The 23,782-nt window shown below is 40.9% G+C and overlaps 1 protein-coding gene across 3 annotated transcripts in view; it reads left to right on the top strand.

The window, feature by feature from the left end:
* Positions 1-23,782, top strand: part of Ano4 (anoctamin 4) — a 409,328-nt gene that overhangs the window by 10,680 nt on the left and 374,866 nt on the right. For all 3 annotated transcript variants that reach the window (XM_087556297.1, XM_087556298.1, XM_087556296.1), the window contains exons 2-3: positions 2,423-2,506; positions 12,991-13,242. In XM_087556297.1, coding sequence (XP_087412423.1) covers positions 2,423-2,506; positions 12,991-13,242 — 336 coding nt within the window. The remainder of the gene's footprint in view (positions 1-2,422; positions 2,507-12,990; positions 13,243-23,782) is intronic.

Raw genomic sequence — 23,782 nt, 5'->3', positions numbered from 1 at the left:
ACATTTTGTAATTACTGTGAGTGAGAGCTTTAAACTTTTGGTATCTTCCTGGAGAATTAAACCCTGAAATGTCGGTGACTATTAATGACTCTTTTTGTAGCCTTTTCACCTAAAGGTAACAGATACCTTGGTCTTCCTTGGGATAATATTTGCTTGCTGTATGTCATCATTTCTTTTCTTCTTATATCTCTTGCTCTTGGTGTCTCTTGGATCTCATTTTAGATGTTTCTTTTGTAAACCAGTCTCAGAGTTTCAGGAATAACAGCATCGGGCCATTACGTGCACTGCTCTTACTAATAGGGCCAAGCACTCAACTTGCATCTTATCTTGGACTCTGCCTTTTCTTCTACGCATTTTCATATTTATCTCCCTTCGCTAGCTTGAATTTTTCATTAAATCTCTCGTTCTCTACCCCACTTCTACTCCTGAACCCAGTGAAGGACTCTGGAAATTTGTGGTTTTCTACTGACTTTTGTTTTTTTTTTTTTTTTCTGACTTTTGTTTTTATAATTGCTCTTGCGACTTTACTTAAGATTTCTTAACAATAAACATTCTCATCATGTTTTGCAGGTAACTAAATTTACCACTCTAATTCTTCCTTGAGTGCCTGGCTTCTCGCATACTTTTATTGTTTGGTGCTTTAAATTCTTATGCCTCTCAGATCAGGCTAATTATCGTTCTATGTTAATAATTTTTGTTCAGCCTTCCTACATACTTACCAGGCTTCCATGTTTACTGGGAGTGCCGGTCTTCTTTCTGTCTGCAGATGATGGGTGAGGGTGCCTGCACCTGAGTTGCTGCAGCTGCTGCATGGGTGGTGGCGGTTGTTAGAGCAGGGAGTTTGTCAGTGTACTGGGAAACGGTTGAGACAAAAGTGTGCTAATTTGTTCACACTTTCTGTCCAGTGGTCCTCTGAAGACAGATTCTGTTATTCAGGGTCTTCTTCTTTAGCACGAGGGACAAATGACTTTCAAAGGCACAGTGCAGGTCAGGGTCAGGGAGCACTTCCTGGAACACACTGGCTTACATAATCTGCCTTCCTTCTCCTTTGTCTCTCTTCTCAGTTATTTTTCTTTCTTTCTTTTTTTTCTGTATAAAAAATAGCCAACAGTTTATTTCTTTTCTTCAACATATATTGACTCCAATAGATTATACTATTGATTTATCATACAATAGATATATATAGTATTATATATTATAATATGTAATATAATATAAACTATATAATATATAGTGATATATATTTACATTGACTCTAGGATCTACAGACTTTAGCAATTTCATTCCGTTTCAAGTTTTCCCCCTGGTCATATGATATTCCCATTTCATCAAAGTTGGTTCCTCAGGGACTAAGTCAATATTAAGGCTGTCCCGAAAATTCTGGTTAAGAGCCACACACAAGCTTTTGATTGATGTTTTCTGTTCGAGGCCCATAGGTGTGTGCACCTTTCTCCACATGGTTTCCTTATGTCTCAGATCGCCACACCTCTTTGTGCCTTTGTGGCTTCACCACTTTGGTTTATCCGGTGCCTCTGCCTGGGCAACTTGGGTGTAATTCTGGCATCCTACTTTACTCTTGGCTGCTAGTTTTCAATACGCTCTTCTCCTTCGTGCCTGCTCTTCCGTTCCGGCTCATTCATAGCCATCCAGCACTAATAGACGTTTTCTCTCTGTTGGTGTGCACTTTCCATGCCTTTAACCTGCCCCAGAAAGATCTTCTTTCCAGGACCTTCTAAAGACGACCTGTTAGCGAAGCTTTGGAGAGACTCTAGAATGGAGACTTGGGAGTGGGCAGATGCATTTGCTGTGCTTTAGGTCTGGGATTGGTGGATCCAACACATTCCGAATGTACTGACCTATGTGCCAGGGACACATTTCCTATGGCCCACCCACCTCTCGTCTCATCTTCCTATCCGGGAGATTAGCCTGAGACCATCGGGTTCAGATAGAGACTAATACTGAAAGGAATTAAGTTACAAAGAACTTATATTTAACAAAGCTGGCCTTTAAACCCAAGTCCTCCTATTTCCTGTCTGTGACCACACCTCTTTATAATTAGGAAGAAGTGAAAGCAGGAGTGTATGTATGTGTGCATATACGTCTGTCTGTCTGTCTATCTGTCTGCCTGTCTCTCTCCCTCCCTCCCTCCCTCCTCTAACTCTATTCCTTCCTTTTGTCTTGCTTTGAGTCAGTGAACACTGTTACATTGGGTCTGCTCTTGGCAGGCTCAGGGATTGCTGGTGTGCAAAGGAGCGCCCACAACCTTGTGTGCTTGGTGCCCCTGCCCCAGCAGGTAGGAGAGCACCTGTGTCAGAGACGCAGAGCTGCCTTTGTTATTATTAGTTTTTTTCCTCACAAGCTTACATCGTAGTCATGGAAACCATGAGTCCGCATTAACCTTCTTGTCTCGCTTTCTTAACAGACAAAGACGTGAGCAGCGGGAGTTATAACCTGTCCTCTGCAACAACCGGTAGTTACTACAGCTGTGTCAGCCAGATCACCATAGGTGAGCGATGGCAGCCACTGCCACGTAACACGCTTAACCTGGGCGGGAGGGTGGCTTAGGAAGGAACGAGTAGAAAACTACCTGTGAAAGAACTGGTTTTTCAGAACCACAGCAGTTGCTGCTGGTGGGCTCGCATCCTGGGGCGCCCTCTTGTGGATTCTTGCTGCTAGTGAAAGGAGTTGGGAAAGCTACGCTGGTCTTTTCCTGCTCTACAAATTTCTCAGTGTTTGCTTTAGCTCTTTCACTGGTGTGTCATCTGAATTGTTATGGCTTAACACCACAATCAAGTTCCTTTGTAGTATCTGTGGAGTATTATTAAATGTTCTTTAAAGGAGAAACCTCCTGGTGACTGCAAATAGAAAACTAATGTTATGAAAATTATGGAAAATTTTTGTTCACTAATTCTTGGAGGAAAGGTGCCATCCTTTCCTGTCGGAAGGGTCCGTGAAGCAGGTGTTAATGTGGTGCTAAGATCCAAAGTCAGACTTTCCTTGTTGGGATCTGAATGAACCAAAGAGAACCAGACGGATATAACATTTCCTACCCTCTCGGGTGCCCTTCTGCACGTATTCAAGTTTGCGCCTTTGCCGACCTTAAAGGTGTCCTGTGGTCTAAAGGACCTCATGTGTACTAGTCACCCTGTCCCTTCTTTTTCTGAAACAACGTGTCCACACCCTACAGTATGTGACATGGGAAATCCTCAATCCTCAGATTGGGGAAAGCTGTTCCCTTCCCTCCCTGCCTCGTGCCAGGAAGCCCGTGAACCTGCACTGCACGGGCAGAAAACACCCATTCTCTCTCTCTCTCTCTCCCTCTCTCTCTCTCTCTCTCTCTCTCTCTCTCTCTCTGTCTTGGAGCTGGGGACCGAACCCAGGGCCTTGCGCTTGCTAGGCAAGCGCTCTACCACTGAGCTAAATCCCCAACCACCCATACTCTCTCTTACTTTCTTTCCTACCCAAGCTTAGATGTATTTACTGTACCCAAAGGGGAAAGAGTAACAAACATGACCTTCTTTATTTTTCTGTTTGTCGAGTCTCTTCTCTCCCCTTCTTTCAAAACTTTCTTGAGTCCAGCATCGTAGGCAGTGGCTTACAAAAAAAACTTGGTGCTGATCACAGGTAATATTTATCTTGTAACTGTCAGCTGCTGTTGGCTCCCTACTTAATCCATTTTCCTACACAGGAATTCTGTGAGACAGTTCCAGTATTTCCTCATCATAGAGGACTTGACTTCTTTCTTAATATGATCAGGATTTCAGTACAAGTCTCTTAGATTCTCCAACCCAACCCATGCCTTGAGACTCCAGAATGTGGCTTCCTTTAACAGCTACTGCAGGGAACTCTAGCAAAGAACAATGAGACTGAAAATGGATTTAAAGTCTTGGATTATAAAGTTGTACAAGTATATTCAAACATAAAACTAAACATGGACACCTTCTGTTCTAAATACCCATTAAAAACCACATTGGCTTTAAAATGCCATAAAGCAAAATGGCTCCCAACTCCCTGGTTAGTTTATTTAGATATGTCCTGTGACTTTGGTGGGGTACAATTGATGATTGCAAGGCAATGTGCTATTAGTTTCAGTGGGATGACCTTTGACCCCAACACCATACTTCTGAGTGTTTTAGGAAGAGTCATGAAGAGAACAGTACTGCCACCACCTCTGTCTAATTTACTCTGACGCCTGTCCCTGCTCACTGGTATGAGGTCTCTGAATCTTTACGTGATGTTAATACAGCCTGTCATATCCATGTTTTTCACCTCTCATGAAGTCTGTGGATTGGTTTCACTTCATTCGAACAACAGAGCAGACTCGAGCACTAAAATTAAATGGTAGAACTTGGTCCAGAATATTGATTTTTTTAAAAGTGATTAATTTTAAAATGAAGAGTAAGGACATTGAAAAATAATCCTCTGGAGTTCACCCTTCGGAGCCTGTTTGAAAAATAGTGGGGATGAAATTAACCTACCCGTTTTGAGTTGCTGTTCCCAGGACTCCTCAGGGTTGGGACAGATTCCCAAGAAAACAAAACAAAGCTGTTGACTGAAGGAAGGACATGATATTCTGCAGAAGGAACAGGCAGTAACCATTTCCCACAATCTATCCAATGTTTGGTAACAAAAAGCTTTTGGTAATGTTCATGGCAAAGCAGAAAATAAAAAAAACAATTTAGACACTCAGGTCTAAAGGGAGGATGTCTTCCTTTAAATCATTTAAAAAGTTCTGTTCAAAGAATTCTTTGCTTTCTTTTATCCCTTACATTCATCCTCTTAGAGAGGTTCTGAATCTGTGGGTTGTGACCCCTTGGGATGGCATGACCCTAACACAAGGGCTGTCTAAGACCATCAGAAAACACAGATATTTACATTATAATTCATAACAGTAGCAACATTATAGTTTTGAAGTAGCAACAAAAGTAATTTTTTTGGTTTGGGGGTCACCACAACATGGGGAGCTATAGTAAAAGGTTGCAGCGTTAGGAAGGTTGAGAGCCACTGCCTTAGAGAATGTATGTGAGGGATTCTAAGATACAGGGCTTGTGTAGATTAGCCCCTGCTTGAGCTGCTGAAGCAGAGGTATAGGAAAGATCCCAGGCACAGACAAACCACTCTCTCAAAACCCTTCAATATGTTTTGGCTCTTGGCTCACTCCCTATTTTATGGTAGCTCTTGCCCACATGTTAGAGCTTTATGAACCTCAGAGGTGATTAACATCATTTTTCCCCCAAGACTGAGGACAGTGCTGGGTGTGCTTTCTATGGTCCCCTTCTCAGTTTTGAGTCTGTCAAGTGATGATGTTGATATTGAACTTGAAGGCAACCAAGATACCTGCTGCCACCTTTCTCCCTGAGTGGACTGATGTCCTGGGGGCTTGGGGGGAAGCATGTGCCTGCCACTAGTGGGACATCCTGTTGCATGTGTCTCAGATGCCAGCTGTTCCTTGGTTGGCTATTCCCTTAAAATATTTTGACCTCATTGCTACTTCTAAATTTAGAGTGTCCCATTTACAATTGATCATAATTATGCAAATCTTATTATAGCTTGTTTGTATCAATGAAATGGATTAAAATGTTTGCTAATGAGAACCATTTCTGGGATAACAAACATGAATAAAAAAAACCCTTCAGCTGTGTGAACATTTTTTTCATAAGATTAAGAAAATGTTATAAATTAGCTATGATTTTGTATAAGAACCAGTAAGACCCGAAACTTTGGAGAGTTCAGAGTTATTGAGAAACTTCAAAAATTATTTTTGAAGAAAGAAAATATACATATAGTTATGGTGAACACATAGTTATAGTAATGGGTAATTTGGCATTATGTGTTTTATGTACATAGAATTACAATGTGATATTTGATATGTATAATATATATTATACATATAATCACATTTATACTAAGAAAATTAACATAGCTATTGACTCCTAGTTTTTTTTAATTTTGTGTATGATGGGCCTTTAAAAATCTACTCTTCTGACCTTCTTCCTCTCTTATTTCTCTCTTACTCTTTGTTCTTCTCTGTTCTTGCCCCCTTCCCCCCTCCCACCATGTGCCCATGGCTGGCCGCCTTTCCTCTCTTCTACCCTTCTCTCATTAAACCTTTCCACATGGGAAAAAAAATCTACTCTTCTAACAAATTTGCAGTGAAAATACATGTCAATATATAGTAACCTTTGACCTCCGTCTCCCATTCCTTTGTCCTGTTCCTACATTTACTCCCTGTTAATGTGTAGTTGGGATTATTTGACCCTTTATACTTTATACTTGAAGAGAATACTTTATACTTTATACTTGCATAGAAAAGTGAGACTGTGCAGCGTTTCTTTCTCTCTGTCTGACTTGTTTTACCTAACAAAATGTCTTCCTTGCTTATTAAACAAGGGTCTCTTCGTTCAAGGCTGAACAATGTCCTGTTTATGTTCACAACGGTTTTGCCATTCTTAAGTTAAAGAGCACGTCTAGGGCCTTAAATGCACTTTCACAGTGTGTTCTCATCTTGGTAATGGTTCTAGAAGGACTTGGGAATGTAGAAGGAAAGAGAAAGAGACTTGAATCTGTAGGTTTTCAGGGCCAAGCATTTGATAATGAATAATGTATTAGTATGATTTCCTTTGGGGAAAACTAGTTCTCCTGTTGCTCAGCATTCCTCAGTTGACTATAGTTCTTCATCCAGGGCTGAGGCCTTTACACTTTCTCCTCTTACACACTAGTATGTATATTCATGTCATCCATGTTCAGGTCCTGTTTAGACAGCAATGCTACTGAGATTATGTGGATACAGCTTCTGACATTCTTAAGAGATACAGTCTCACGGCATAGTTATATACTTAGGAAAACACACACACACACACACACACACACACACACACACACACACACAAACTTAAAAGAGGCTGTGAATTCCAAAGAAAGCATTGGGAGGGAGGACAGAGAAGAGTTTAGACTACAGTGGCTCTCAACCTTCCTAATGCTGTGACCCCTTAATGCAGTTCTTCATGTTAAAGTGACCTCCAACCATAAAATTATTTCATCGTTACTTCAGAACTGTAATTTTGATACTGTTATAAACCATAATGTAAATATCTGATATGTAGCATATCAGATATGTGACCCCCACAGTAGTCATGACCCACAAGTAGAGAAGCACTGGCCTAGAGGGAGAAAAGGGATGTGATTACACTAAAATGTCAATAATTTAAAAGAATATTTAAAGAAAGACTTGAGTGTCTGAGAGACGTGACAATGCAAAGATTCTTTGGCGTGATAAGGAAGTATGGTTTCAATTTTTAAAAGTAAAGAATTTAATAAAGCATCCATTTAAATGAAGTACTCTAGAACATCACTTCCATAGCTAATACCAGAGTAGAGCTTAGAGGATAGCCAGGAAGATTGAATCAGACATTTAGTCTGGAAAACCTGAATAGGCTCACTGTTGGGAACAGCCTTCAAGCTCCTCCCTGGTCCACCATAGTTACTACAGTTCAGAATACAGATAGGTTGAGTTCTTGTTGATGAGCCCCAGTGGCTTCCTGATCCTCCCAGAAGATTCACTTACATTCTCCGCATCCCATGTGATGCCTTCTATGAAGGTGACCAAATGAGAAGGATCAGAATAGCCCTGTTGGCATGATTTTGAGCACTTTCCTTTCCTCAGTTATTCTGATAATTGTGTTCCTCTGTGAAACATTGTCCAGGAAGGAATGCATAACACAAATCTGGCTTTTCAGGGCACAGTTCCCATTTGTAGCTCCTGGAACCAATCTTGATGACTTTCTTAGTGGCAGAATACATAGCAGAGCATGCTTGTAGCAAGAAAGCACATCTGTGTTGCCTCCAGAGTGTCTGGCCTTGAATCTTGACTTATGTGTGGTCTTGACCATATAGAAGATATAGCTCTCCTTAGCCTCAGTTTCATCTGTCCACAGGACAAACTGCATGGTTGAAAGGAATATGGTGAAGTTGACATGCAGTAATGCTAGCAGTTCCCTTGGTGCCGTGTCAGTAAGTACTAGGAATATTGTCAAATTTTATTTCTATGCTTAAATCACAACTTCACTGGATTTATGGTGTTTGCCTCATCTCTCTTGACCATCATTTCCATGTCTCAAGCTTCTCAACAGACATGTTCACGTGGCTGTTTCCACTGAAGCTCAAATGCCTCATGTCTCTAGACACACCTGGCTTTACTCAGTCCTGGAAAAATCCAGACCTTTTGTTCACACTGGGCTGAAGAAATGACCATTCTCTTTGTCATAGCCTTCAGTGACATCTTGTCAGTGAGAGACAGATATCAGTTACTTTTCTGTTGCTTTGATTAAATACCATGACCAAGGCTACTTATAAAAGAAGATGTTTATTTGGGCTTATGGTTCTAGAGCAATGGTTCTCAACCTTCCCAATGCCTCTACCCTTCAATCTAGTTCCTAGTGTCATGGTGACCCTCAACCATAAAATTGTTTTATGCTACTTTATAACTATAATTTTGCTACTGTTATGAATCCTAATGTAAATATCTGACATGTAGGATATCTGATATGGGATTCCCAAAGGGGTCTCGACCCATGGGTTAAGAACTGCCTGTTTTAGAGGAATAAGGGTACATTATGGCAGAGAGGTGTGGAGGTAGATGCAGGACGCTAAGAGCTCACATCCTCAACTGCAACACTAATCAGAAAGAATGAACAGGATAGTGGGAAAAGGCTATAAGCTCTCAAAGTTCCCCCCACCTCCAGTGATATATTTCCTCTAGCTGAGTACAAGTTTCACAACCTCCCCAAACAGTGTCACCAACTAGGGAATACATATTCAAATATCTGAGCCTATGGGAGACATAGGAGACTCAAACCACACAGAGTTAGCTGGGGGTAAGACTTTGTCTTACGAGATATTTAGGGTTGCTGTATAATAATAAAAAGTTTACTTACCTAAGACTAAGTTGCTTTGCTTCAGTTACTGGCCTGCCTTCTGTGTTCCTTCGAGGCCAGAAACTGCAGTCTCTGGCATTTACCACCTCATCATAAAACAGCAGGAGATTAAGTAATGTAGCTTTTCCTGCTAGTTGAAGTCATAGGAAGAAAAAGGGACACTTTGAAAAGTGAATTTAGCATTTATTTCTAAATTGTAAAAAGTTTTCTATGAAAGTTCTCTAAGAAAAAGGGGGTAAAGTGGAATGATCATCTCTCCTCTTTGTTTTCAGCACTTATGCGTCTTTCAGAATACATGATCACATGGTAAACAGTTCATCACAAGTTTACACATAAATTCAAATCATAAATCATAAGACTTTACAACAGAATGTTTACTTGGATATCCATTAGGAGTAATTATCTGGCTAAACATTCTTCACTTGACACAGCTCCACAGGGTCATGGAGAGTTAAAAAAGTAACTAAGTTATTAGTGAAGTATTGTATAGATAAACCCATTCAATATTTTATTTTCTGTCCTAGCAAGATCTTCTGTCCTGTAATAGTCAGTTCCCTTTTTTGACCTTTGGTTAATGGTTTTATAACCTCTCTGAATGTTCTCTGAGTAGTAGAATGCTTGATTACTATCAGAGACAAAAATAACTGGTGACACTTGAAGACATGCAGAGTTCTCATTGCAGTTTTTGATTATCAGAGAGGACCTAATACAGCTTAAGGTTAGGGATGGAGATTCCCCCAGAAGTTCTTTTATTGTTGAGAATAGTTTTAGCTATCCTGGGTTTTGTGTTATTCCAAATGAATTTGCAAATTGCTCTTTCAAACTCTATGAAGAATTGAGTTGGAATTTTGATGGGAATTGCATTGAATCCGTAGATTGCTTTCAGCAAGTGGTAGCTATTTTTACTATATTAATCCTACTAATCCATGAGCATGGGAGATCTTTCCATCTCCTGAGATCTTCTTCGAATTCTTTCTTCAGAGACTTGAAGTTCTTGTCATACAGATCTTTAACTTGCTTGGTTAGGGTCACACCAAGGTATTTTATATTGTTTGTGACTATTTGTGAAGAATGTCGTTTCCCTAATTTCTATCTCAGCCTGTTTACCCTCTGAGTAGAGGAAGGCAACTGATTTGTTTGAGTTAATTTTATATCCAGCCACTTTGCTGAAGTTGTTTATCAGCTGTAGGAGTTCTCTGGTGTAATTTTTGGGATCACTTAAGTATACTATCATATCATCTGTAAATAGTGATATTTTGACTTCTTCCTTTCCAATTTGTATCCCTTTGACCTCCTTTTGTTATCTGATTGCTCTGACTAGGACTTCAAGTAGTATATTTAATAGGTAGGGAAAGAGTGAGCAGCCTTGTCTAGTCCCTGATTTTAGTGGGATTGCTTTAAGTTTCTCTCCATTTAGTTTGATGCTGGCTACTAGTTTGCTGTATATTGCTTTTACTATGTTTAGGTATGGACCTTGAATTCCTGATCTTTCCAAGACTTTTACCATGAACGGGTGTTGAATTTCATCAAATGCTTTCTCAGCATCTAATGAGATGATCATGTGGTTTTTTCTTTGAGTTTGTTTATATAGTGGATTACATTGGTGATTTTTGTGTATTGAACCATCCCTGCATCCCTGGGATGAAGCCTACTTGATCATGGTCTATGATCATTTTGATGTGCTCTTGGATTTGGTTTGTGAGAATTTTATTGAGTATTTTTACATCAATATTCATAAGGGAAATCAGTCTGAAGTTCTCTTTCTTTGTTGGGTCTTTGTGTGGTTTAGGTATGAACGTAATCGTGGCTTCATAGAATGAATTGGGTAGTGTTCCTTCTGTTTTTATTTTGTGGAACATTTTGAAGAGTATTGGTATTAGGTCTTCTTTGAAGGTCTGATGGAATTCTGCACTAAACCTATCTGGTCCTGGGCCTCACAAATGAAAACAGATGGTGTATACTCACTGATAAGTGGATAATAGCTCAAAAGCTAGGAATATCAAAGATACAATTCACAGACCACATGAAGCCCAAGAAGAAGAAAGACCAAAGCATGGATACTTCAGTCTTTCTTAAAAGGGGAACAAAATACTCAAGGAAGGAAATATGGAGACAAAGTGTTGAGCAGAGACTGAAGGAAAGGCCATCCAGAGACTGCCCCACCTGGAGATCCATCCCATATACAGACACCAAACCCAGACAATATTGCAGATGCCAAGATGTGCTTGCTGACAGGACTCTGATATAGCTGTTTCCTGAGATACTTTGCCAGAATCTCACAAACACAGATGTTGATGTTTGCAGCCAACCATTGAACTGAGAATGGGGTCCCCAGTGGAGGAGTTAGAGAAAGGACTGAAAGAGCTGAAGGGGTTTATGACCCACAGGAAGAACAACAATATCAACCAACTAGATGTCCTAGAGCTCCCAGGGACTAAACCACCAACCAAAGACTACACATAGAGGGACCCATTGCTCCAGCTGCATATGTAGCAGAGGATGGATAACCTTGTTAGGCATCCATGGGAGGAGAGGCCCTTGGTCCTGGGAAGGTTTGATGCCCCAGTTTAGGAAAATGTCAAGGTAGGAAGGTGGGAATGGGTGGGTGGGGAAGCACCTCATAGAAGCAGGGGGAAGGAGGATGGGGTAGGGGTTTCCAGAGGAGAAATTGGGAAAGAGGATGACATTTGAAATGTAAATAAATAAAATATCCAGTAAAAAAGAAAATAACTAACCGGTACTGGACACATAACACATCATTCACACAAATAAACATGGTTACTTAAACTGGCATTCTGCTACTAATGCTTTATAACTAAATACCACTAAATATATGTTGAAATTTGTTGTACTACATTGATTGGAATATACTTCTTCCCCAGAAGTATTTTTAGTATTAACAAAAATTACTGTGTCTTAGAATACTGCTGTTTATGTAGAGAAATGAAGTTGTATGGTTATCAAAAATGTTTGTGTTGATTTTCCTATCCCAACAACAATTGCTGGAAAGGCAGTCACTACATCTACCTCCATCCACAATGTATTTAATGATACTCTCTATAATAAATAGGCTATCTTAAGTATTATCTGAAACTAGCTGGGCAAATAAAGAGATAAAAAAGAAAGAACCTAATAGTAGTCTCACTATAAAAGAGCTTAACAAATACTGATTTTAGGAATTCTTATGGGATCATCATCAAGAATTAAAAAGTCATCTATTTGTCTATATAGTATCACTACAAGATAGTACATCTTCATTGTTCTGCAGAGATCTGCTCAAAAGGGTGAGCAAATATTATTATGTATTTAAAATAACAGGAGAAGCATATTAATAGCAGGAATCTTTCCTAAAATGAATTTCTCCTGGGCCTTTCCTATAGGAGCAAATACGTTGTGGATTTTCTTTTTAAATCTAAGGCAGACTCATCTCAGGAAGACCACCTGCTATTTCTTACCTTGTCCTATCATGGCTCCTGGCAAGTTGTTGTATGGGCTAGAGATTGGCTGTGTAGAGTGTCCAGTATGTAGTTGTTCTTCAATTGCTTCTTAAAAGTTTATGACCACAGGGGCTGTAGATATGGCTCAACACTTAAGAGTGATTGCTGCTCTTCCCGAGGACTCAAGTATAGTTCCCTGCACACATGTTGAGTGGCTGCAACTCCAGCTGCTTGAATTGGACATGGTCGTTGGACATTGGTGGACACCTATGGCATGCACGTACACACACACACACACACACACACACACACACACACACACACACACACACACTGTGTGTGAGCCACCCCTACCCAAATCAAAACCAAAAAACCCCTCTATGACACAAATCTTATCTACTTTGTTAGATTTAGAGAACCTAGAAGGCAAAGACTTGGCACCTAGCACACAGTATGTTTTAGTCAGTCTAATGTGGCAAGACGAACACAATTTGTTAAGCATGACAGCAGCCGTTTATCCTGAGCATGCATCCTTATTTCATATGGGATTGGATGACTCAGAGCCAAACATTGTATAAGGCTTTGATATGGTTACTGACTGGATCTGTTTATTTCAACAGGTTATGATGTTGCTGGGCCTGTTGCGATTGGACTGACCCACTGGAAGAATCCGTATGTACAAGGCAGACCCACCCTCCCATCAGATCTGCCCCTTTTCCTCTCCAAAGATACAAGCATCCCTGTGTACCACCAGTCCTTCACTCGCAAAGCTGACCTGGCCACACCTTTGTCTTGTCCAGCCTCGCTATCCATCACTCCAGTGCCTTCTTACAGCAGCAGCAGCCAGGAAACTCTGAGCCAAGACACAACAGGTAACAGTGCAGGCTTCTTCAGAGGTGTGGGTCCTGGCATATCAAGGGTTCTTGCATGCATTTCCCTGCAGACCAGATTGTACCATACTTCTGCTTGTGTGGTGATCTGGATTCCCACGGTATCTCCATGCTTCCTGTTTAGTCACTTAGTTGGACTAGAGGGAAGGTTGTGCTTGGAGACGTGTGACCGAAGTGTTATTCCATTTGCTAAGATGTTCCCTAGGAATCAGCTTCGAATCTGGAGTCTCAGAAGCAAAAAGAGAGAGGTTTTTGCCGTGTAATTTCTTTCTGAATATCTTACACACAGTTCACTTTGCCTCACCAAATTGATCTGCAATAGGCAGGTTCTTGAAAACCACCACCCATGGGAGTAATCTGGACAGCCAGCTTCCTGATTTTGAACAGCCAAAGAATTAAGCTTATGTCTTTTTGAATCTATAAAGTCTCACCAATGCAACTGACTAAACATGAGATGATCAAGAACAATAGACCTGTTAAAGTGGATGGAAGAGAGACCATGGGGTCTCTGCCCTACACAAAGAACTATAGGCAACCAAGGAATGCTGAGAGCAGGAGAAATAGTCTTCCTCAGGGAAGTGCACACCAACTGGTTATCCAACACCAGATGGTCAGTCCTGAGAACATACAGACAGGCAACATTATTAAGACTGAGCAATGTTGTGTATATATATATACACAACATATGTATGTATATGTATATATATGTATATGTATATGTATATGTATATGTATGTGTGTGTGTGTGCAAAATAAATATATAAATAAAAATGTAAAACCCTGCTCAGTCTTACAAGTGATCCCTAACACTATTTAGTTTTCAAATGAACAATTTCATCAAAGACACTTTGGGGCAAAGTTCTCATGGCATATGAGGAAGGTGAGCAATCAGAATCCCAGCAGAACAATAATTAATGAAGAAAAAGGAGCCACAAATGGGAAAGAGAACAAGGAAAGGCATATGGGGAAATTTGGAGGGAGGAAAAGGAAGGAAAAATATATTATAATCTCAAAAATAAAAGAAAAGGTAGGGTGTTTTTTTTTTACATTTTAAGTGGTTGGGAACAGTTAATAATAATATTTCATGACATACAAAAATTATATAAAGTTTGAATTTCAGTTTCTTACATCAGGTCTTCCTGGACATAGCCATGCTTTCATTTATGCCTAACCTATGGTGATTTTTGCATAGCAATGCAGAATTATAACAAATTTTATAGCGTGTAATGCCTAAAGTATTTACTGTCTGGTCCCCTTTCAGAACTATTTGCTGACCACTGATGTATGCAAGGTACAACATTTATGATATGTCACATTTGAAGCAAGAGCCGCCGGGGCAAGGATGGCCTTGTTTCTGAAGTCTGAGGTAGAGGTGTAAGCAATGTTAAAACTTTATGCTGCTGTGTTTTCTCCATTAACTATAGCACTTAGAGAAAACGGTTTAACTGGCAAATCCAACAGAGTAGCCCATCCTCAGGAGTCCTTGGAAAGCAACGATTCTCAGATACTGTCACCGACAGACAAGCTGCCGGGCTGCAGAAGCTATGCATGTTTCCAGGCAAACACCGCCGAACTTGTAAACCTAGGCAGTAGGCCAGGTGCCCCGTGCACAGTGCAGTGTGATCCTCGGCAGAACGTGTTTTACACACTGCTTCTCTAGGGGGTTTCGTTGTTCACCTTCCTCACATACCATGAGAACGTTCTTCCAAAGTGTCTTTGATTGAATTGCTCAGTTGAAATCTAGAGAGGGTTAGGGATCACTTGTAAAACATTAGCTTTGCCCATGGTAGGGTGTAGCCATCCTTCTGACTTGAGCGTTACCTTGGCTGTAGAGATATCTGTGTAGTAAGCTCAAAAATCTCCGGGACTTTGACTTTTATAAAAATTTTACTGTGTGTGTGCCTGTCTTTGTCTCTGTCTGTTTCTCTGTCTCTCTGTCTCTGTCTCTCTCTGTGTATGTACCTGAGTGCATGTATATATGCTAGGTGCCAGCAGGTGCCTGAAGAAGATATAAGGTGCCCCTAAAATGGAGTTAGAAGACAGTTATTAGACACAGCATGAACACTGGGAACTGAATCCTGGTCCTCTGCAAGAGCAGCCAGTGCTCTTAATTGCCGAGCTGTCTCTCCAGCCCTAGGGTGTTTGGCTTTATTGTGAAGAATGACTGTATTTGATTTTATCCAATAACATTTGAAGTTAAGAAATCAAATGTCTGTGGAGTTCCAATCTCCTCCTGTCCTTCAATCCTTCCCCCAACTCTTCCATAAAGGTCTCCAAGTTCTGTCCAATGTTTGGCTGTGTGTCTCTGTATATGTTTCTGTCATATTCTTGGTGGCGTCTCTCAGAGAATGGTTATGCTAGGCTCCTGTTTGCAAGAGTCAACTAAACTGGCCCCTTGAGGGCTCTCAGAGACTGAACCACCAATCAAAGAGCAAACACAGGCTGGACCTAGGCCCTCTGCTTATATGTAGCAGATGTGCAACTCAGTCGGTCTTTATGTGGGTCCCAAACAACTGAAGCAGGGGCTGTCCCTAAATCAGTTGCCTGCCGTGGATCCTGTTCCTCTACCTTGTCTGGCCTCAGTGGGAGAGGATGCACCTAGCCCTACAGAGACTTGATGTACCAGGGTTTGGGAATACACAGCGGGGTCTCCACCCTCTCATAAGAGAAGGGGAGAAGGGATGGGGGAGGGACTGCGTGAGTAGGGGCATCGATGGAGTTGTAAAGTGAAGAAATAAATAAATTAATGGTGAAAAAGAAGAGAAGTCAAATGCTTTCTGTGGCTACAGTAAGGGAATGTTTTGGCATTTTTTTTTCAGCACAGAGGAATGTAAAATGGGAGACACCAGGTGAACATTTTATATTCCCCATCAGTGAGTCTTTTTCCTTCCCATAGAACAGTGTATGCAGAAGCCAGTTGATTTTTGAAAGAGCTTTCTATTTTTAACTTCCAGGTTTAAAAAACAAAAACAAAAACAAAAACAACAACAAAAAAAACTAAAAAAAAACAAAAACAAAAATAAATGCCCACAATTCTCCTCATTTCAGAGATTTCCTGTAACAATAACAATGACTTTCTGCACATAACAGTTTGTTATTATTTCCTTATCAGCATTATTGCTGCTGCTCCTTGTATCTTTGCAAGGCACACCTGAACATTAATGATATCCTGTACACGTGCCATCAACTTTTAGAAAGTTATAGATGCTGCCATGGCTTCTATAAATTTCAAGCTCTTGCTTATGTCATGGGCCTTACTACATTTATTTTCTTGCAGTAATTTATTGATTTCAGTGTGTAAAAATATTTGCGTGAAAGTTTTGCTGCCTTTCTTATTTGTCTTAAAATACATTTAATTTACTTATGTCTTTTATATTTTTATTTTTTCCCTTCTGTTGTTAATTAGAGGAAAATTCTGGAATGAGAGGAGTCAGTACAATTGTACTAGATGGTCTTGGAGATTCCAAAGTCTGCCAGAGGTCCTTTCACAAGTATAATTTTAGCTCCATAACTTCAGCACTCATACAGAAGACCTGGTGACATATGTGTAACTAGACAATTATTTATTGATTATTGGCATTTTCTTATGCCTATGAGGTTCCATTTTTATAAAACACAATCATTCTACAATTCCAGGGTGAATTAACAAAATCCTGAGTGAATAGAAGCTCTTGAGTTCTCATTGTGTTCACTGTTTCTAAGTGTGTAATATTGTTATTCTTTGAGAACTTCATTCAATGTATTTTGATCATATTTACCCTCTTGCCTCAACTCCTCTCGGGTTTACCTCTACCTCCCAACTTTGTGTCTTCCTTCCTTCCTCCCTCCCTTCCTCCTTCCCTTCCTTCCTCCCTTCCTTCCTTCCTTTCTATCTCTTTCTTTCTTTCTTTCTTTCTTTCTTTCTTTCTTTCTTTCTTTCTTTCTTTCTTTCTTTCTTTCTTCCTTCCTTCTTTCCTTCCTTCCTTCCTCCCTCCCCCCTCTTATGAACCCATTGAGTCTAATTTGTGCTGTCAATGTACTCCTGGGTATGGCACCAACCACAGGAGCACTTAAGGTCTATATCTCTGTAACGAGGGGTTGGGGCTCATAAGTCCCTTTCCTCCCTCTCCAGACTGTTTTTACTTTTGCCACAATTCTATCCATTTCTCCTTCTCTTCATTGTGTAACTGATCTGCACAGTAGGTCCTTGTTCATTAGACTTAGTCCCAGTTTTCAGTGTGTACATTGTGCAAGCTGTAAAACCCTGGATATATTGCTCCTTCCTAGTGACAAATGAGGTTTTGTTAGTAAATAAATCACAGCACTTAAGATGAAAAAGCAGTCTTCAGTGCTGGCTTGCTCCATCCATCCATCCATCCATCCATCCATCCATCCATCCATGCATCCATCCATCCATCTATCCATCCATCCACCTATCCATCCATCCACCTATCCATCCATCCATCCATCCATCCATCCATCCATCCATCCATGCATCCATCCATCCATCAATCCATCCATCCACCTATCCATCCATCCATCCATCCATCCATCCATCCACCTATCCATCCATCCATCCATCCATCCATCCATCCACCTATCCATCCATCCATCCATCCACCCATCCATCCATCAATCCATCCATCCACCTATCCATCATCCACCTATCCACCCATCCATCCATCCATCCATCCATCCACCCACCACCCACCTGCCTATCTGTCCATCCATCCATCCATCCATCCATCCATCCATCCATGCATCAATCATCCATCCATCCATCCTTGCATCCATTTATCCATGCATCCATTTATCCATCCATCCATCCATCCATCCATCCATCCATCCATCCATGCATGCATCAATCATCCATCCATCCATGCATGCATCAATCATCCATCCATCCATGCATGCATCAATCATCCATCCATCCATCCTTGCATCCATTTATCCATGCATCCATTTATCCATCCATCCTTGTATCCATGCATCCATTTATCCATGCATGCATGCATGCATCCATCCATCCTTGCATGCATCCATCCATGCATCCATTTATCCATGCATGCATGCATGCATCATCCATCCATCCTTGCATGCATGCATGCATCATCCATCCATCCTTGCATGCATCCATCCATGCATCCATCCATCCTTGCATGCATCCATCCATGCATCCATTTATCCATGCATGCATGCATGCATCATCCATCCATCCTTGCATGCATCCATCCATGCATCCATCCTTGCATGCATCCATCCATGCATCCATCCATGCATCCATTTATCCATGCATGCATCCATCCAATGTGTACTACATTCTTTTCTTTTTTTGTACCATGTGATATGACCTTTGGACAGGAAATTAAGACATATATCACAATTCTCTCAAGGAAATCAATGCTTAGTGGAGAAAACAGATAAGAAATCAAGTATTCTAATACAGTGTGACAAATGTTAAAGTAGGAGTGTGCTGGCTAGTGCTATGTCACTTTGATGCAAGGCAGAGTCATTTCAGAGGAAGGAACCTCGGTTGACAAGATACTTTCATAAGACCAGGCTATAGGAAAGCCAGGAGGGGATTTTCTTAATTAGTAATTGATGAAGGAGGGTAGTGCCATTCCTGGACTGGTGGCCCTGTGTTCTATGAGACACCAGGCTGAGCAAGCCAGGAGGATAAACCAGTAAGCAGCACTCCAACCACTGGTCCCCATCCACTCCCTTCCTTCACACCAGTTCCAGATGCATGCTGAAGGCCCTCAGCTAAGAACCCCACGCCTGATTTATCTGACAAATTAGGATGCTTAGTTACAGCTGCCTACTGGACTTTTCAATTGGCTCTTAGCTCTTTTAAAGTTATATCCCCTTGATGGAACTTTTATCTGGTAGCTTTCTTAAAGTTGAATTTCCCATTCCAGTTAATAGTGGCAAAGTCTTTAGTTTGGACTGCTACAGCAAAATTCCATAGATTGAGTAGCTTAAATCACAAAGATTTCTTAATCTTAAAAAATCTAGACTGGGACGTTCGGGACGAGGGCATTGGAAGAGTGGGTTTCTCTGGAGACTCTCTTCCTGGTATTCAGATGACTGTCTTTTGGCTAGATTATCTCATGATTAATGTTCTTAAAAACTGTATCTCTATCTGTCCATCTGTCTATTTGTTAATGTGTATGAATGTTTGCCTGCATGGATATCTGTGCACCACTTACGTGCTGGTGCCTTCAGGGGCCAGAAGAGGGCATTGGAACTCCTGGAACTAGATTTGTGGAAGCCACCATGTGGGTTCTGGGAATTGAATCCACGTGCTCTGCAAGAGCAACAATGCTCTTAACCACTGGGCCATCTCTTCAGCCCAGTGCTCTGATTACTTCTTTTTCTTTTCTCCTCCTCTTCCTCCTCTACCTCCTCTTTCTTCTTTGATTGCTTTGTTTGATTTTTTGAGACAGTTTCTCTCTGTGTAGTCCTACATGTCCTGTAACTAGCTCTGTAGGTAAGGCTGACCTTGAACTCACAGAGACCCATCTGCCTCTGCCTCCCAAGTGCCATCAAAGGCATATGCCACCACTATCCAGGTGTGCTGCAACTTCTTATAAAGGCAATAATCCTTTCTATGAGCATCCTGCATCATGGCTAGTTGCCTATTCCTCATCAGTGGAAGGACATGAAGATGTGAGATGCCTGCTCTTTGTTTCATTTACCTTGTGCACTTACTGTCTAGACAGATCTCTTGTATCTTGTTACAAGGTGGAAAATGCTTATCCTCCCTTCCCATTTACCTAGTGAGGCTTTCTGATACAGAAATGTGTGTGAGCTCTGAATTCTTGAGCTGTGCCTACTGGTGGTGATGCAATGAGTTTGTCTGAGAGTATGGAGTATCTTGTAACAAGTGCCCATTTTATAGCATGAATTCAGTATCTTTCAATAAATTGTGACCAGATACTTTTAGGGCTGAAGCCGTAGGAAACACGGAGGAGCTAAAGTTTTAGAGACTGGATGCCATTAGTAATGACCCTGCAACTTGAGCCACTGATAATATGCAGAGTAATTGGAACTTGTTAAAGATCTGTGTGTGATACGAGTTGGGGTCTGCCTATGCTATAAAACTAAGAGAATGGTTGGAAATGTTCACTTAACAGGAGAGTTAGCTCAGAGAAGTAAAACACTGTTTTGTTCAAGTTTTCTGTTTCCCTATGTTTGATTCATCTTTTCAGAATTCAAGGCTATGCCACTCAGTTATCCAATCTAGCATAATCCCATGACCTCCTTTTCCAGGTATGCTGGTTATGCTGACATAGATATTGAAATCAGCAGTGAATCCAGGGACAATTAATGGCACATGAGTGCAAAGTCAATTAAACAACATGGTTATGAATTCACTTGAGATATGCTAAGAAACTGAGATCTTTAATCAACACTGCCTTAGGATGATATAATTCAGAACAAAACATTACAATGCCACATCAGAGTTACCCATTCACTCAGTTATCTGAACTCTCACTGTAAAGGCATTTTCATCCAGCAACATGGCTGCTCTGATCACATCCAAAGATCTTCTTGGTCTGTGTGATCCAGCTGGAATGCAGACATGCCACACACCTTTAGTCCCTCTGGCTGGAATACAGGCACACTCTTAGTACACACCTTTAATCCCAAGGACATCTAATTGAGGGACAGACAGAGTGAGGAATCAGAGAAAGGTTTGACAGAATGAACCAGAGATAAGATAAGCCCAACTCTCAGGAGAACAGTTAAAAGACCAGCTCAGAGAGAGTGCAGTTCAGGTAGCAGTGTTCAGCTGAATGGAATTGAGATTGGTGTAGTCAGTTGAAAGCCAGTTGGGGCTCCATACAATGCAGTAGAGTTGAGTACATGAGTTCACACGGTTCAGTCCACATCAGCAGAGGCAGTCGAGAGTATGGAGGAGCCAAGAGATAAGAACAAATGGCCAGGGTTAGTTTGATGCCAAGCAGAGTAATTTAATAAGAAGCTGAGAAGCTAGATTGAATCAGTTAGTTTGGAAAGGAGTTTGAACCAGAACAGCTGAGTTGAACCAGCCAGCCAGAGTTCAGAAAGAACTAGGAAGGGGTGGGCTTATTTATTCAACAGTAAGCCTCTGAGACGACAGTTATTTCAGGCATGGTTCATTGGCAATAAGAGGGCCTGAGATAGAGATAGCTTTATTAACATTTGTGAACAATGGTCTATGGTTTGTGAGTGATGGATGCTATCAGTGATTTCCAGTATAATTAAAACCAGAGCTCCTTTCTGCTGCCATGATAACCACAACAGTCAGAAACAACTTCCCCATCACATTCCCAATTAACAACCAAGCAGTGGGAATGGGGCTGTGGATACAGCATCTGTAACACTTATCAGTATCAGATTAGGGCTCACATAAATGAATTTGGACATTGATTCATCATTAAAATAGCTGGAACCTTTGAAACAAAATTGAAGCTCTGTGGTTTGAACAAGGAATTCTCACACTTTATCATGAACCCAGTAAAATGGAGATTCTGTTGAGCTGCAGGCCCTTCTTCAGTTGGCCTGGGGAGTTGGTGGTGACAGCCTATATATTTCTAGCCTTTTCTCAAGTGATGTTTGTGCTTCTGGACTCACAAGACATAGATCTAAAATCTTATGTTAAAGCTTTGTAGGGTGTTCTAAAAGATGAGTGATCATAAAGGGCTCGAGCAATGTTACCTTTCTCAAAACATTGCCTCTGAGTTCCTAGAGCAGCATTCCAGAAAGGAATTTTGCCACATCCAACAGTTCTAAGTGGAAAGTCTTCTTATACTCTGTTACCAGGAAAGCGCTGACTCAGGAGATACATGCTCTGACTCTCACATAGACATTATTTAGACAATGAAACAAAATGCCAACAGCCATGACACTGACTCATGAGGGATCCTAGTTGTCTTAGCTCTGGTTCCCTGGAAACAGAGTCTGAGTCACAGATATATATGCATGAACTTTACTGATGTAGTTCTTGGGGACAGTAAATATGTATGTGTGTGCATGGTTAGGAGGGTCAAGGAAGATGCCTAGACAAAGGGAAGGTTTGAAAAATGGTACTGCCCAAGGAGGACCTCAGACAATTAATTGCAAGGGAGATCTGGAATTTGGACCTTGCTCCAAGATGGCATTTGTGCCCTCCCATGTTTGCCTGAATTTTAGCTACCACAAGGAAGGGGCATGACCTTGAAATTTTTCTCTGTGTGGCAATTCTTCAAAAGAGAGTTAGCTGAAAACCAGCATCCCTAACATCCAAAACAGCTGGCAGGTGCATTCTGTCACATCAGGTGATTAACATGAAGCAGTTAAGAGGATGTAAACAGGAGCACAAACTAAAGAACACAAAGGGATTCTTAGTGAGACCGCAGGCATGAGAAGCTCTGCAGGCCTTTGAGGTGGGGATGGGATGATGATTGACAGCTCGTATGTTGAAGTGCTGAGTTGAAGTAGGATGGGGCTTTTGAAACTTTTTAAAATTACATTTTATCTGTTTATCATCTATCTATCTATCTATCTATCTATCTATCTATCTATCTATCTATCTATCATCTATTGATCGATCTATGTGTCTATTACTTGTGTGTGTGTGTGTGTGTGTGTGTGTGTGCGCGTGCGCGCGCGTGTGTGTGTATGTGTATGAGAAGTAGGATGGGGCTTTTGAAAGTTTTTTTTTCTTTTTTCTTTTTTTCGGAGCTGGGGACCAAATTTTGAAAGTTTTTAAAATTACATTTCATCTATCTATCTATCTATCTATCTATCTATCTATCTATCTATCTATCTATCTATCATCTATCTATCATCTATTGATCGATCTATGTGTCTATCTATCTATTACTTGTATATATGTGTGTGTCTATGTGTATGAGCATGTGATCAAGCATGTGAGTGTATGTTTGTGTGTGCCATATCATATGGGTAGAGGTGAGAGGACAACTTGTTGTAGTCATTTGACTCCCATCATGTGGGACCCAAGAATAGAACTTAGATCATCAAGCTTGGCTGCAAGCACCTTTATATGTGAACCATCTTACCACCCCTTAGGTTAAGAATTTTGAGATCTAGTTTATCAGAATTCAGTTGGTGGGATTGTACACACCAATTGGCAAGTGATGTTTGCCAGTACAGACCAATCAGAAGAGTCATAGGGAGCTCTGAGGTTTGTGGAGGAAAAGTCCCAGATTCTAGAGCCATTTCTTAATGATCTGGAATTGATGAATGTGTTATGGTCTGACCCCCCCAGAATAGCTGTAGACATTTTGTTCCGTGCCTGCCAGCTATTTCATATTGGTGCTGTAATATGCCTGCCAGCTAGTGACACAGAAAAGTGACTTGGCTCAGAGCAAGGACATGCTGACCACAGACCTTGTCTTGTTCTGCATGTTCTGAACATTCTGTAGGAGGTTTGCTAATCTCAAGGAATCCCACAAAGCTTTACATAAAAACCCATCAAAATCAGAGGTCAATGTGTTATGTCTAAAATATCTTGAGTCAGAGCCAATCACTGGGCAGCACTTCCTGCACCTGGGGA

Source organism: Rattus norvegicus, chromosome 7 (genome assembly GCF_021556685.1).
Source record: "Rattus norvegicus strain SHRSP/BbbUtx chromosome 7, alternate assembly SHRSP_T2T, whole genome shotgun sequence".
NCBI lineage: Eukaryota > Metazoa > Chordata > Mammalia > Rodentia > Muridae > Rattus > Rattus norvegicus.
Note: the sequence above shows the minus strand (reverse complement) of the source record. Positions and strands in the feature narration are given on the sequence as shown.